The sequence below is a fragment of the Acomys russatus genome, chromosome 23 (assembly GCF_903995435.1).
Source record: "Acomys russatus chromosome 23, mAcoRus1.1, whole genome shotgun sequence".
NCBI lineage: Eukaryota > Metazoa > Chordata > Mammalia > Rodentia > Muridae > Acomys > Acomys russatus.
In genome coordinates, this window is record NC_067159.1 from 58307111 (window position 1) to 58319652 (window position 12542).

Consider the following 12542-nt stretch of genomic DNA (forward strand, 5'->3'; position numbering starts at 1 on the left):
GTGCTCCCTATAGGGAATGCGGTGCGCCCCCCCCCCCCCCCCAAGCACCATGGCAACAGTTGCATTTACAGCTGCTGTGCATTCTGAGGTTGGTAACAGTTACACCGTGCATTCTGAGGGAGCGTGCTGCTGGGAATGCGGTGCCCCCCCCCCCACCTTGGTAACAGTTGCATTTACAGCTGCCGTGCATTCTGAGGGAGCGTGCGCTGCTGGGAATGCGGTGCCCCCAGCACCTTGTGCAGCTCATGTGGTGCTCTTTGTGTTACCTGAGCCCTTTTCCAGTGGAGACTGTTTGTTACTCATCTTCTTTTCACAGAGCCTCTATTTTCCCCCTAACCTTGAGTTTAAGGGTTCTTATTCTGTGGATAGATACGGTACCATGCTCACAGCCAGCCCTCTCCTAAGTGTCAGCACTTTAAACAAATTCCAAATTTTTAAACTTGCTTCCTAGTAAGAGCACGTAAGTCAGACTATTTTTAATGGAATATGGATGCATTGGTGTCAATTTTCAAAAATACATATTTTGGACAACTATGTGTGTAATGCTTTCAAAATAAGGTTAAAAACATTTTATATGCTACAATATATTTGTTATAGACTAAAAGTCCAGAAACATAAAAGATGGAAAGGTTTTTTTTTTTTTTAAATCACAGGAAAATATTTACTTATTTGTCTCCAAAGTGTTAAAATCATGCATTATTCATTTTTGCACTTAAATCTTTTCATATTTATTACAAGAAGGTTTCAAGGTCCAAGAAGAAAAATAAATTAGGGAGAATAATGTCTAAATCATAAGGTATCATGTTGTATTAAAGACTTAACTAAATGTTTGTGTGTCCTAATGTGTCAAGGATGCAACTGTCCGGTTGTCATAGTGTGACCAGTAGCTTAAACTTTTACTGAGATTTTTATTGCAGAGATGACTTATTTAAAAATCCAAAGCATCAGCCATGAGATTATTATTTCTTTACAGTTCCATCTCATAGTGATACCACCTTGCATATGTTGGGATTTTATTACTTTTTATAAGAAAAATAATCATTAAAAATTCAAAGCCCTAATCGCTCCAGTAAGTGATCTGTTAAATTTTAAGAACTGAAAAGTCCAGAGCAAGCTTGATGGAATAGTTTGGCCACTGGCATTCAGGCTGACCCAGGTTCAGTTCCGGGTTTCTGTCATTAGTCCTGGGGTCCGAGGTTCTGAAGGCAGTGACCACTGTTGGCTTAGGATTCTTGGCCATGTGGGAAAAAGTGATAAATTGCAGCTTGGGGACTGAGAATTTCTTAAACATGTGAATATTGCTGGGTTACACTGAAAATAGGACTACTGAAAATAGTTGCACTGGATTGTACTACTGAAAATAGTTGCACTGGATTGTACTACTGGATTGTACTACTGAAAATTGTTGCACTGGATTGTTTTAAGACTTCGCTTTTTAAAAAAATGAATAGTAAAATCAGACTGTCCATTCCAAAATGTTTTTTCTCTGATCACAAAGAACAAATGTATCTCTTAAAATGGTGGAAAAAGGAGTTAATTAATGCAAATAAACTTTTCACAATATTAGATTTTTCATGATGTGCCTATTAATCCTGTTTATGAAATTGTTTAAGATCAGTATTTTGTATCATCTTACATGCAAATCACTGTTTTGAAATGTAAATGTATAAAATACTATATTATAGGCCAGTTGTGGTGGCACACACCTGTAATCCCAGCACTTGGGGAGGCAGAGGCTGGGGGATCTATATGCATTTGTGGACAGCCTTGTCTACAAAGGGAGTCCAGGATAGCCAAGGCAACACAGAGAAACCCTGTCTTGAACCCCTCCCCCACACAAAAGGAAAAGATTCTTTAGTGTAAATTTAATGTTTATAAACTGTTAGAAGTCCCATTCAGAAAGCTATGCAATTGTCACTTATGTGACACCTGAAGATGCCGTTCCCATCTTCAAGAAACCATTCAGAGACTTGCAGTTCATCAAAGGAGTGTACAGCAGGTTGTACCGTGTGATTATAGAAGCAGCTGAACTCGAGAGGCAGAGGCAGGAGGATCACTGTGAGTTCGAGGCTAGTCTGGTCTACAAAGTGAGTCCAGTCCAGGACAGCCAAGGCTACACAGAGAAACCCTGTCTTGAAAAACTTTTTTTAAAAAAAGGAGGGAGTGGCTTGCCTCCCCTCTCCGTAGTCCATTCCAGCTTTCTTGGAGGGTGAGGCAGCAAGACCAAGAAAAGTGTTTAATGAGACTGTGTCAAAACGGATGCAGCACTTTGGCTTGCATGCTTGCCTCTTATGAGACCAAGTCTACAACAGATAGAGATCTGGTTCTTTTGAGCCCAGGGTCAGGGTGAGGGAACAGGACTGGTAGAGGGATGGACCCATTTTGCAGACAACAGTGAAATTTGTCCACAGAGAAATGGACAGGAGATACTAAATCACAAAGAGCTAGCCAAATTAAGCTCAGCCAAAGGCATGTTTTGGTAAACTATAAAGCTGCAGGCTTATAAAAACCATTTCATGCCAGAAACAGGCAGCATTAGCTGCCACCTAGAAATTTTGAGGCATATTAGCAACTTTAGGATCTCACTTCAAAGAAGGGCTAGCATTAGGTAAAACGAAGCTGCTCCCTTCAGGCTTGCTCTAGAACAGCCAGCACTTCTAACCCCTTTGCCACATCCTCAGCATGCGCAGGTCTGTAGGCATCAGCCCGTCAGCTATTGCTGAGTCATTCAGACTTCGATGTTCTTTGAGTATGACTTCAGAGCAGAAACATGCAACAACAAAGTAACTCCGCCTCCTCTCTGAAGGGTGAGACACTGCAGTGGTGGGGCAAGCCTGGAGAGCAGTTTAAAATGCAACTTTTACTCATCCCTTTGGGATGAAGCACAGGTTAAGACTTCTGACTGAGGCATCTTCAGCTCTTCAGTCTTTCCTCTGCAGGACCCCCATAAAGTCACAAGCAACAAGCTGTGGGCCATTTGAGTCTGCTCTATGGGGTCCAGTCTACCAGAGCTGCCAGGGCCACTCCTTCCACTGCCTGGATCCACCTGCAGCACCGGGAACAAAGCTCAGTCATTAAGACAGTGGTGGTGCACATCTTTAATCCCAGGACTTGGGAGGCAGAGGCAGGCGGATTGCTGTGAGTTCGAGGCCAGCCTGGTCTACAAAGCGAGTCCAGGACAATCGAGGCTAACACAGATAAACCGATTAAATGTAATGAGATATTTTTGGGTGCTTGCTAAGTACTTAAAACTTTTTTTTTCTTAAACATCAAGTACTGACATTTACCTTCAGGAAGCTAAATCAATTTATATTTAAAATACTGTTGAAGTAAAAATTCTATCTTGGGATAAAATCCTGATTATTAAAAGCTTTGTAGCACTCCACTGTGACACTCAACCTTTAATTCCTCATGCAAAACAACAAAAAACACCATTAATTCTACCATGAGACGTAAAGAGAGGCACTATTCTCACATTAGTGGCACACTCTGAAGAAATAAAAGCTGCTTGTTTGAAAACAGCATGCAGACATCACTTCTAGAGACATGATGTAGCCAGAACTCATCTTCCCAGAAGGCTTAGCTGTCACCAGAGAGAACTGAATGCCGTGAGCCTGGTGGTTCTGTTTCTGGCACTCCCGTTACCAGGTGGTTTTAAAATAGCAGTCACCCACCAGGTCAGGCATACCATGGGACCACCTTTCACAAATCCGCACAGCCTCAAGTTTTTCCTGACTACAAAGTAAATAAGGACAAACATTTTTCTAACAAAACACTTTTATTTTAAAATTGTTTTACCACCAAATTCAAAGGAGAACTTGTGGTGGCAGTGTTCACTTAGATGCAACTGCTCATCAGCTAGAAGGCATGGAGCGCCAGCACAGCAACACCATTGTGCATACTCCACAAGAGAAATGTCCTACCATCCTGGTGACATCTTAAGCCAATGGCATCAGTTTAAACCCAAACTGTAGAAAAGTGAATGTCTGCACTAAGAGGCCACAGGCAATGGGATGAACTCTGGATACTGATTTGTCTTGGGAACTGCTAGTTATTTTGTTTGTTACAGAATTGGCCATGCCACCACATGGTTTTTTTGTTTTTTACTCAACTAAGTTTTTAAGCAAATGTCACCTACATTCATCTTTTAAAATGTAGTGGCTATTCAGACCATTACTGGAATTTGATGCATCTGTCATGAACCAAATTCCTGCTCATAAAATCTTTACTCAACTACAAACTGTAAAAAGGCTGCTTTTCTATACAACACTCAAAGTTTAATTTATATTAAAAACTTTTAGAATACAAACCCCAGTTCAGCCCCTCAGCCACCCCAACACTAGCCATTTCTGTTCAATATTGTAATACCGTACAAACATGTGATCAGCAACTCCCATATTATTTCAGAAAAGGCAAGCTTCTGTAACCTCAATGAAAATATAATTTACTAGGTATAGGTGAGATCATATTTATCCTCAAGTTACTGTTGCATGGTGCCAGTTTTATATAAAACACAAGTTAGACCATAGTGATAGAAGGTATTTGATGACAATTCTGTTGGCATCTATCCTGAGGGGGTGGACTCCGTTTGGTTACTATGGTTCAACATGTAGACATGGAAACTGATGAGGTAACTGACATATATTCAACGTGTGAAGAAACACAATGCAGTTCTACAGGAGCATGACTTGTGGGTTTAAGGGTTTTATTATCAAAGTCTTGTAAAACAATTTCAGAAACTGTACATCAACATGGCACAGACGGTAGCCTACTTTTGTTTTTTTACTGCACAAAAGTGAAGCTTGTAACTCCTGTAACTAAGAAAACATTTGCCTACCTAGTCTGCATATAACATGGAATCACTGTGCATAAGATACTACTGCAATCAAAGTAACACAAATTTATTGGTTTTGTACAACTTGAGATCAAATAAAAGTACATTATCAAGGAGATTTGTCATATTTTAAAAGCACATGAAGGTCAATTTAAAATGCACCACCACCTACTCTTGTTCAACAGTGAGCTTTAAAAACTAATAAAAGTTGAAAACTGCAAATCAGGATGAGGTCATTTTCTAGTGGTGGGCTGGATAAGCAGGTTGCGTTCATGTGTAGAGATGTGAAATAAATTATTGGAAAAGAACGTAAGTAGCTATGAAAAAGTGAACAACTTTAATTCAAAACATCATATTTTACAGCCAGTTTTATTTCAAAAAATTTCCTGTAATTTAAAGCCTACTTAGCCATCAAAAAAGGTTAGTGAGTATATAACCTTTGAAAATTAAACAAAGCCACAAAAATTTAGCCACAAGGCTCAAAAGGCTTATCTATCACAAATGCTTTTTTCCAGATATAACTCTAAGAATGTTAATTTGTCATGTCAACAAACAAGACCATTAAGTGGGTCACCGTGTCAGAGGGTTTCATGACGTTTGGGGTAACATGCAATCAGTGCATTCCCTACATGGCTCTATCACGGCAAGGACTCAGACTCTAGAAATACTCTAAGTGAACGCACTGAGGGTCATACGACAGAGACAATCCATGCCTGCTGGAGATGCATGCAGCTGTTCATCTGTGTTAGAAGCAGCAGTTGCACAGCTGCTTGGTCACGCAAATGGATGTAACCATGGCAGTGCTGGTCACCCAGGTACCACTTTCTAAAAGCTTTTGCTATAAAGAACTAGAGGTCACAATTGGGTGCTCTGCAGCCACTGGTAATGTGCAGCTGTACACACCGAGGTGAGATGAACACACAGCATGAGGGAGCACTGCGAATGACACCGAGGCCCATCTGCAGCCGGCGCCAGGGCTCAGTCACTCATGTCCATGTCTTCTTCGTGGTGATCATCCCCGTTCACTTTGGACTCTCGAAGGTCGCCCACCCCCTTCTCCACAGAGCACTCCTTTGTTGTAGGGGACACTGCTTCCGTTGGTCTCCTCTCCTCTTTCTTTTCCTTCTCACTGTCATAGCCTTGCTCCTCTTCATCATAATCCCGAGTCACCTGCTTTGCCAAGGAGAATGAAAAAAATAAGCTTCTTCAAAGGAAAAGGACTCATTACAACAGCGGCAGCAGCGTGCGGTGCTGCCCCAGCCTGCATACTTACTTTGACATCTTTGTCACTCTCAGACTTCCGTTCCCGCTCCTTCTCCTTGTCTTTGCTCCTCTTCTTTTTACTTGTTGATCGTTCCCTCTCATCTCTGCTTCTTTCTTTGTCCTTATCTTTCTTCTTCTCTTTTTTATGTCTAGAATGACAGTTAAAATATGCTTATATAAAAGCTGCTTTGTGGGAACTTCTGTCAGCTTCATACCCACCCTGCTTAGATGTTAAGCTTAACCAAGTTCACTAGAAAGAACCCAAAGAGCCAAGTTTGAAACATTGGGCAATCAAAGTAAGAATCTACATTAGATACGGGCCCACCCCAAGTGTACACTGAAAAACTAAAGAGAACAAATACTTGTAATCCCCCCCAAAATTACTGCATATGTAAAAAAAAACCTAACAGTTTAAAAACTTCATTACTTCAAGACAGTATGAGTCACAGGTATAAACAATTGATACCCCTACCTCCGTGGGGACGGCGAGCGGGACAGCTTCCTTTTAGGAGACCTGGGCTTTTTAGGAGATCTTGTACCACTCCTGCTTCGCCGCCGTCTTCTCTCCCTAGAATCACAAATGTGCAAACTAGGCTTTAAAATATAGTGTGGTCCCAGCAGCTCCACTAGGAGCTTCCATAGCCCAAGACTTACCTCTACAATACTGTTTTAGGTAACAACCACTTCAAGCTTAAGAAAAGACTAATGTGTAAGTAGAAGGAGTGGGTAAGGTCCCTTCTATTTAAAGCAAAAATGACCTCTACTCCAGCATTCCTCAAGTATATTTACTTTCTTGGTGTCATTTTTTGAGATAGGGTCACATAATATAGTCTAGGTTAACCTTGGGCTTGGCATTCTACTGTCCTAGTTCCCCAAGGGCTGTGGTAATTGATGTGTGTGTCACCATGCAGTTTGGCAAAGATCTAGTGCCACAGTTCTCTATGCCTCACTGGAATCAATGACAAACTACTCAAGGCCACCGAAGCTCAGTTTAGTTTTCTTCTCAAAGTTTTACAGTATCAGATCTCAAGCAAGTCTTTGATTTAACTTTTCTGTTTTTGAAAACTGGCACATTCATTTAAGGTAAAGGGGTCACAACACAAACGCTGCCCCCAAGCATGTGTAGAGAATCTGGCTGAAAGGGAGTCAACATCAACAGAGTATATTCTATCCTTTGCCACATCACTTCTTTTTTCACTGTCATGACTTATATGTAGCTGACTATAGTCTTAGAATGACACAGTAGTTAACGTGCCTCCCGTTCTTGAGCATAACACACGAGTATATAAACATATCACAGTGAAGTTACCCTAACAACTCAGGATGCTTTAGTGATCAAAACTTGTCTGTCTCAACCTCATTTTCTTAAGGCTGATGTATCTGTCTGATCCTGGACCCTCTGTGGCCTGCTGAAAGCACAGTCACGTTCCTCCCTCAATGTGCCCCCCACCTCCCCTCAGGTGCTGCCGCCTTACCTGCTTGCACTGCGAGAGCGTCTGGCTGTGCTGTAGCTTTTTGGTGGAGTTTTGGAACGTTTTTTTTCTTTATCTTCTTTCTTTTTGTCTCTAAGAAATATAATAAAGTGTGAAGACTAACATTTCATTCAATGTAATCTTACCCTTGTGACAAATGGCATATCTGTAATAAAATATTTCTTTAAGCTTCCCATTTTCCTGATAGTTCATCTAGAACTTATCTCCAATACTAAAGTGGCCTAAGTGCTGAGAAAGTATTTAGGATGCTGGCCAGTTTCTTGTGCTAGGTGGAGAGTTGAACAGGCTTCGCTGTTGCTGATTCCACATTTCCGAATTCTGTCTCCACGCAGAGGCCGACAGAGCACCACAGCCAGCCACTCAGATGCCCCCTTTCCTTCAATCACACCATGCTGAGGAAACCCCTATCTCGGACTCTCTTTTTCTGCTACTGCACACCCTGGGCAAGTGCCGCATTAGACAGGTGCTGTGACCACACTCAGTTCCAAAGCTCCCTGGAGGCCCTTCCCAGTACATTTCTATGCAAATCCCACAGCACACACTCGCCACCTTGTCTCCTTCCTACTCGGATCTTTCTCAGCAGTCATCCTCTGTTGTCCGACAGCCTTTATCACATCTCCTAACAGGGTCTAGTACACCTTTGCAAGTACACCATGTATTTGTTAGTGTTTCAAGGCACAAGTGTGTGCTGGGTGACAATATACCTGAATCTATCTATCACTTAACATCGTTCCCTCTTGGGTGATGAGTCCCTGCTCTCAAATAGAAAGTTCTTTCCTGTCAGTTAATGTACATCTTACCAGTGATAAACACTTGAAGGGTGGGACAAATGGGAACTACTGTTATTTTTAGTTATTCAAGACTAGACCACTGACAAAATAATTTGTCTCTGAATGAAAAGATGGGCTGATTTTTAAAAGATACATCCTCTGTTTAACTGTTGGGCCATTTCTCTAGCCCCAAGACAAGGTGTATTTGTATTTGGCTTTAGAGATAGAGTTTCTCCATGTAGCTATGGCTGTCCTGGAACTCAAAAGTCACAGAGATCTGCCTGCCTCTGCCTCCCAAGTGCTGGGAGTGTGCCACCACTGCCTAGCAAGACTAATTTTTTTTAAAAATGTATTTGTAAGTAGGGGAGAATATCACTTTCTTTTTCTTTTCTTACAAATTCTCAATTTAACTACTGATCAGATCACGGGACAAGAGACTTTCTCTAACGTGGCTACATGTCCGGATCACAACCATCTTTCAGCACTGTTTACAATCACTGGTGATGACGTGAAGCTGTCTGCTTACTGGTCCTTGGCACACAACAGGGATGTCTGGGAGTCCTGAACCCTCAGTCACAGTAGTGGTTGAATAGAAAAGAGGAAAGCCAACAAAGTAGGTGACAAGTGTAGCCAGAACAATTTATTACTAAGGAATGTCACAAGTGGGTGGAGCGATGGCTCAGCAGTCAAGAGCACTTGTTGCTTGATTCTCACCATTCATACGGCTCACAACTACAGCAACTCTAGTTCCAGGGGCTGTGATTCCCTCTTTTGGCCTCTGTGCACAGACAGACATGCAGGCAGAACACCCATACGCACAAATATTAAAAAACAAAACAAAACAATGTTAGACCTTCAGCTTGACAGGAGACAAGAAAACCAAGAGCAGTATGCACAAGCCATAGTTCCTTTTCCATTCAGTCCCCTCCACGCCTCACCTATGCCGTAACAAGAAGCACAGCACTGAGGTCTCAGACCTGTTGTGTACAAGTGTACCTGGCTTTGGATGTGCTCCTTGACCTTCTACCCCTCTCTCGGGAATGAGATCGCCTCCGTCTTGGACTTTTGGATCTCCTTCTACTCCTGGACTTGGAGTGTGACCGCCTTCTTGATCGGCTTCGTGACCGCCTAAAAATGTAATATATGGGCATAGATGTAAAATGCACACTGTACCTATCTCAGAGGCATGAGCTACCAAGCACTGGAGAACAACTCCCTTCCTTCCAGCTGCGGCCATCACTCGGCCACAGCTATCTTCTAGACCGCAGGAGTTACTAATGTGCATGTGCATGCATTTATGCTTATGTATACAGTCTATACACGTGTGTGTGTGTGTGTGTGTGTGTGTGTGTGTGTGTGTGCGCGCGCACTAAGTTTATGCTTGGTTTTCTGATGAAATCTGAGATATCAATGCCATTTCACAGCATTGGTTAGCAACCAGAAATCATATCACATTTGGGTAATTTATCAAGCAATGATTATAATTAAAACTCTTTTTATTTTTTTAGTTGCATAGCCACGAATCTAGGTTTGAAAACATTTGAGAACAAGGCTAATTATGATCAGAATACACTGTATGAAACTCTCAAAGAAAGAGTATGTTGCCAAGCATGGCGATGTGGTCTTTAACTCTGGCACTTGGAGAAAGCAGGTGTCTCAAGGGCAGTCTGCTATACATCGTGAGTTCCAGGTTAGCCAAGGCTACATACTGCATCTCAAAACAGCATGACACTGCCCTGCCCCCCAAGAAAACAGCAAAAGAACAACAGCAACAACAACAACAACAAAAAAAGGGTAAACAATTTGAATATTAAGCTAACAGTTTAGATTGGTGAAGTACAACAAACCCTTGTTGGGGAGCGGTAAGCTGCAAAGCTCTGTAAAATAAGACGGGTTAGCCATTATGACAATTTCAATTTTTAATATGCTCAGATATAACCTACATATCTAAAGCATACTGGGTTTTATTTTATTTTATTTATTTATTATTTAATGTTTTCAAGACAGGGTTTTTCTGTGTAGCCTTGGCTGTCCTGGACTCACTTTATAGACCAGGCTGGACTCAAACTCAGAGCTCCACCTGCCTCCGCCTGCCCAGTGCTGGGATTACAGGTGTGCGCCATCATGCCCAGCTTGGCTTTATGCTTTGGTTTGAACGCTAAAGACTCCTAAGTTTGGAGGAAGGCCTACTGTATTACAGAAAACCTCGTGTGCTCACAGAAAGGGAAAAACTAATGATGTCAGAGCCGAGAACAGGTGTAGCCTAACTCCTGCCGTGCATACAGCAGGGCAACTGACAGTTATAAGGTCAGATCTACAACACAAGCGCAAAAGTGCAAGTTCTTTTCATACAACCGGGACATTTCAGCTTAAGTTCCAAAGCTTCCTACCAGCGCAAGGACTTTAACCTGCTTTACTCTTTTTTTTTTCTCCCCCTTTTTCCTTTCTTTTTTGAGACAGGATAGCCTTGGCTGTCCTGGACTCACTTTGTAGACCAGGATGGCCTCGAACTCACAGCGATCTGCCTGCCTCTGCCTCCCGAGTGCTGGGATTAAATGCTGCGCCACCACGCCCGGCTGCCTGCTTTACTCTTAGGTACGAGTCACCTGTCCACCTACCCCCTTCTCAGCAATGACTAATTATTAGGCACAATTTATACAGGAGGCACTCCTGACAGTCAAGAAATCTAACCTGTGTCTGGAGGATGAGGGGGTCCTCCTCCTCCTCGAGCGTGACCTTGACCTTGAATGTCTTCTCTTTTCTTCCTTCTTGTCTGGATTAAGAAGAAAGGGAACATGTACTAAGACATGCTGAAGCAGAGGTGCACATGCGAGACTCAGGGGCAGAACGGCAGCCCTCCAGCTCTCACAGCACACATGACCAGTTAGCCACCTTGCTGCTTTCAGGGACTTTGCTCTTTATTTCAGCCTTTTGTAACACACCTTCAAATGCTGCAAGTGATCATCTTATACACAGACTCACCAGGTAAGCTGCTTCAGTGATATGAATTACCTCAGCTTTCAGGGAATCCTATGGCCATCTGTATTTGCTCTCTTAAGGTTTCATTTGTTATATAGTTTAAAATGCTATGGAGGGCCCCAAGCATCACCATAATTCTTTGGTTTTCTGATTAGTTCTCTCCACAAGGCTCTACTGAGGGTGTTTTTACAAATATACCTACAATTCAGGTACTAATAGAAACATCTTCAGATCTTGGCCCAATGAAATATTCGTATAATACATGTCTATGTGTATATATTTAGGGAACCAAGCACATTTTCTTTCTTTACCACATAAGTATAATTTATGTCAAAATTTAAATCCAAAGCCATAACTCATTCTCCTGTCACTGTACCTCAATGACAGAGTCTGACTGACTTTTGGAAGCCAGCTTTTCCCTAGTATGTGCCTACTCTCTGATGCCATTTTCAGTGGTACACTTTCAGCAAAACGGTCTCACTTCAAACATACCCAATTTCTTTAACTCAGGGCCTAAGAGGCAACTAAAGGCATTGATCTTTTCACATGCTCACTCCCACCAAATAATGCCACCAATTCAGTTAGGTCATTTCATTATAGGCTTTAATATATAGTGATTGCTCAAAAAGTAAATAAATAAAGAAAGAAATAAATAAAGCCACTATGACCATAGAATTCACTGTCATCTTAGCCTTAGTTTGTTCGTTTTATTTGTTGGTTTTCCAGACAGGGTTTTCTCTGTGTAACTGTGGCTGTCCTAGACTTGCTTTGTAGACTTGCTGGCCTTGAACTCAAGAGATCCGCCAATCTCTGCCTTCCAGAATGCTGGGATTACAGGTGTGTGCCATGCTACCTGGCTCAGCCTCAGTTTTGTTTTGTTTTTTTGTTAGATTTTATTTATTTATTTCATGTACATGTGCACATGCATGCCAGAAGAGGGCATCAGATTCCAGTTGTGAGCCACCATGTGGTTGATGGGAATTGAACTCAGGACCTCTGGAAGAGCAGACAGTGCTCTTACCATCTCTCTCTCCAACCCTTCAGCCTCAGTTTTTAACACAAGCACTTATAGCATAAAAACTCTGGAGCTGGGATGGAGAGATGGCTCCGAGGTTGGGAGCACTGACTGTTCTTCCAAGGGTCCTGAGTTCAATTCCCAGCAACCACACTGTGGCTCACAACCACCTATGAGATCTTGTGTCT

The 12542-nt window shown here is 42.1% G+C and overlaps 1 protein-coding gene across 8 annotated transcripts in view; it reads right to left on the bottom strand.

The window, feature by feature from the left end:
• Positions 1-4642: 4642 nt before the first annotated feature.
• Positions 4643-12542, bottom strand: part of Srsf11 (serine and arginine rich splicing factor 11) — a 28553-nt gene continuing 20653 nt past the window's right edge. For 4 of the 8 annotated variants that reach the window (XM_051165889.1, XM_051165892.1, XM_051165890.1 and 1 more), the window contains 6 exons: positions 11052-11133; positions 9357-9488; positions 7573-7662; positions 6570-6686; positions 6108-6246; positions 4645-6007 (listed from right to left, as the gene is read on the bottom strand). In XM_051165889.1, the coding sequence (XP_051021846.1) occupies positions 5813-6007; positions 6108-6246; positions 6570-6686; positions 7573-7662; positions 9357-9488; positions 11052-11133 (755 nt within the window). In that variant the 3' untranslated portion in view covers positions 4645-5812. Of the gene's footprint in view, positions 6008-6107; positions 6247-6569; positions 6687-7572; positions 7663-9356; positions 9489-11051; positions 11134-12542 lie in introns of all 8 variants that reach the window. The other 4 variants (XM_051165886.1, XM_051165888.1, XM_051165885.1 and 1 more) reach the window with 4 other exon arrangements.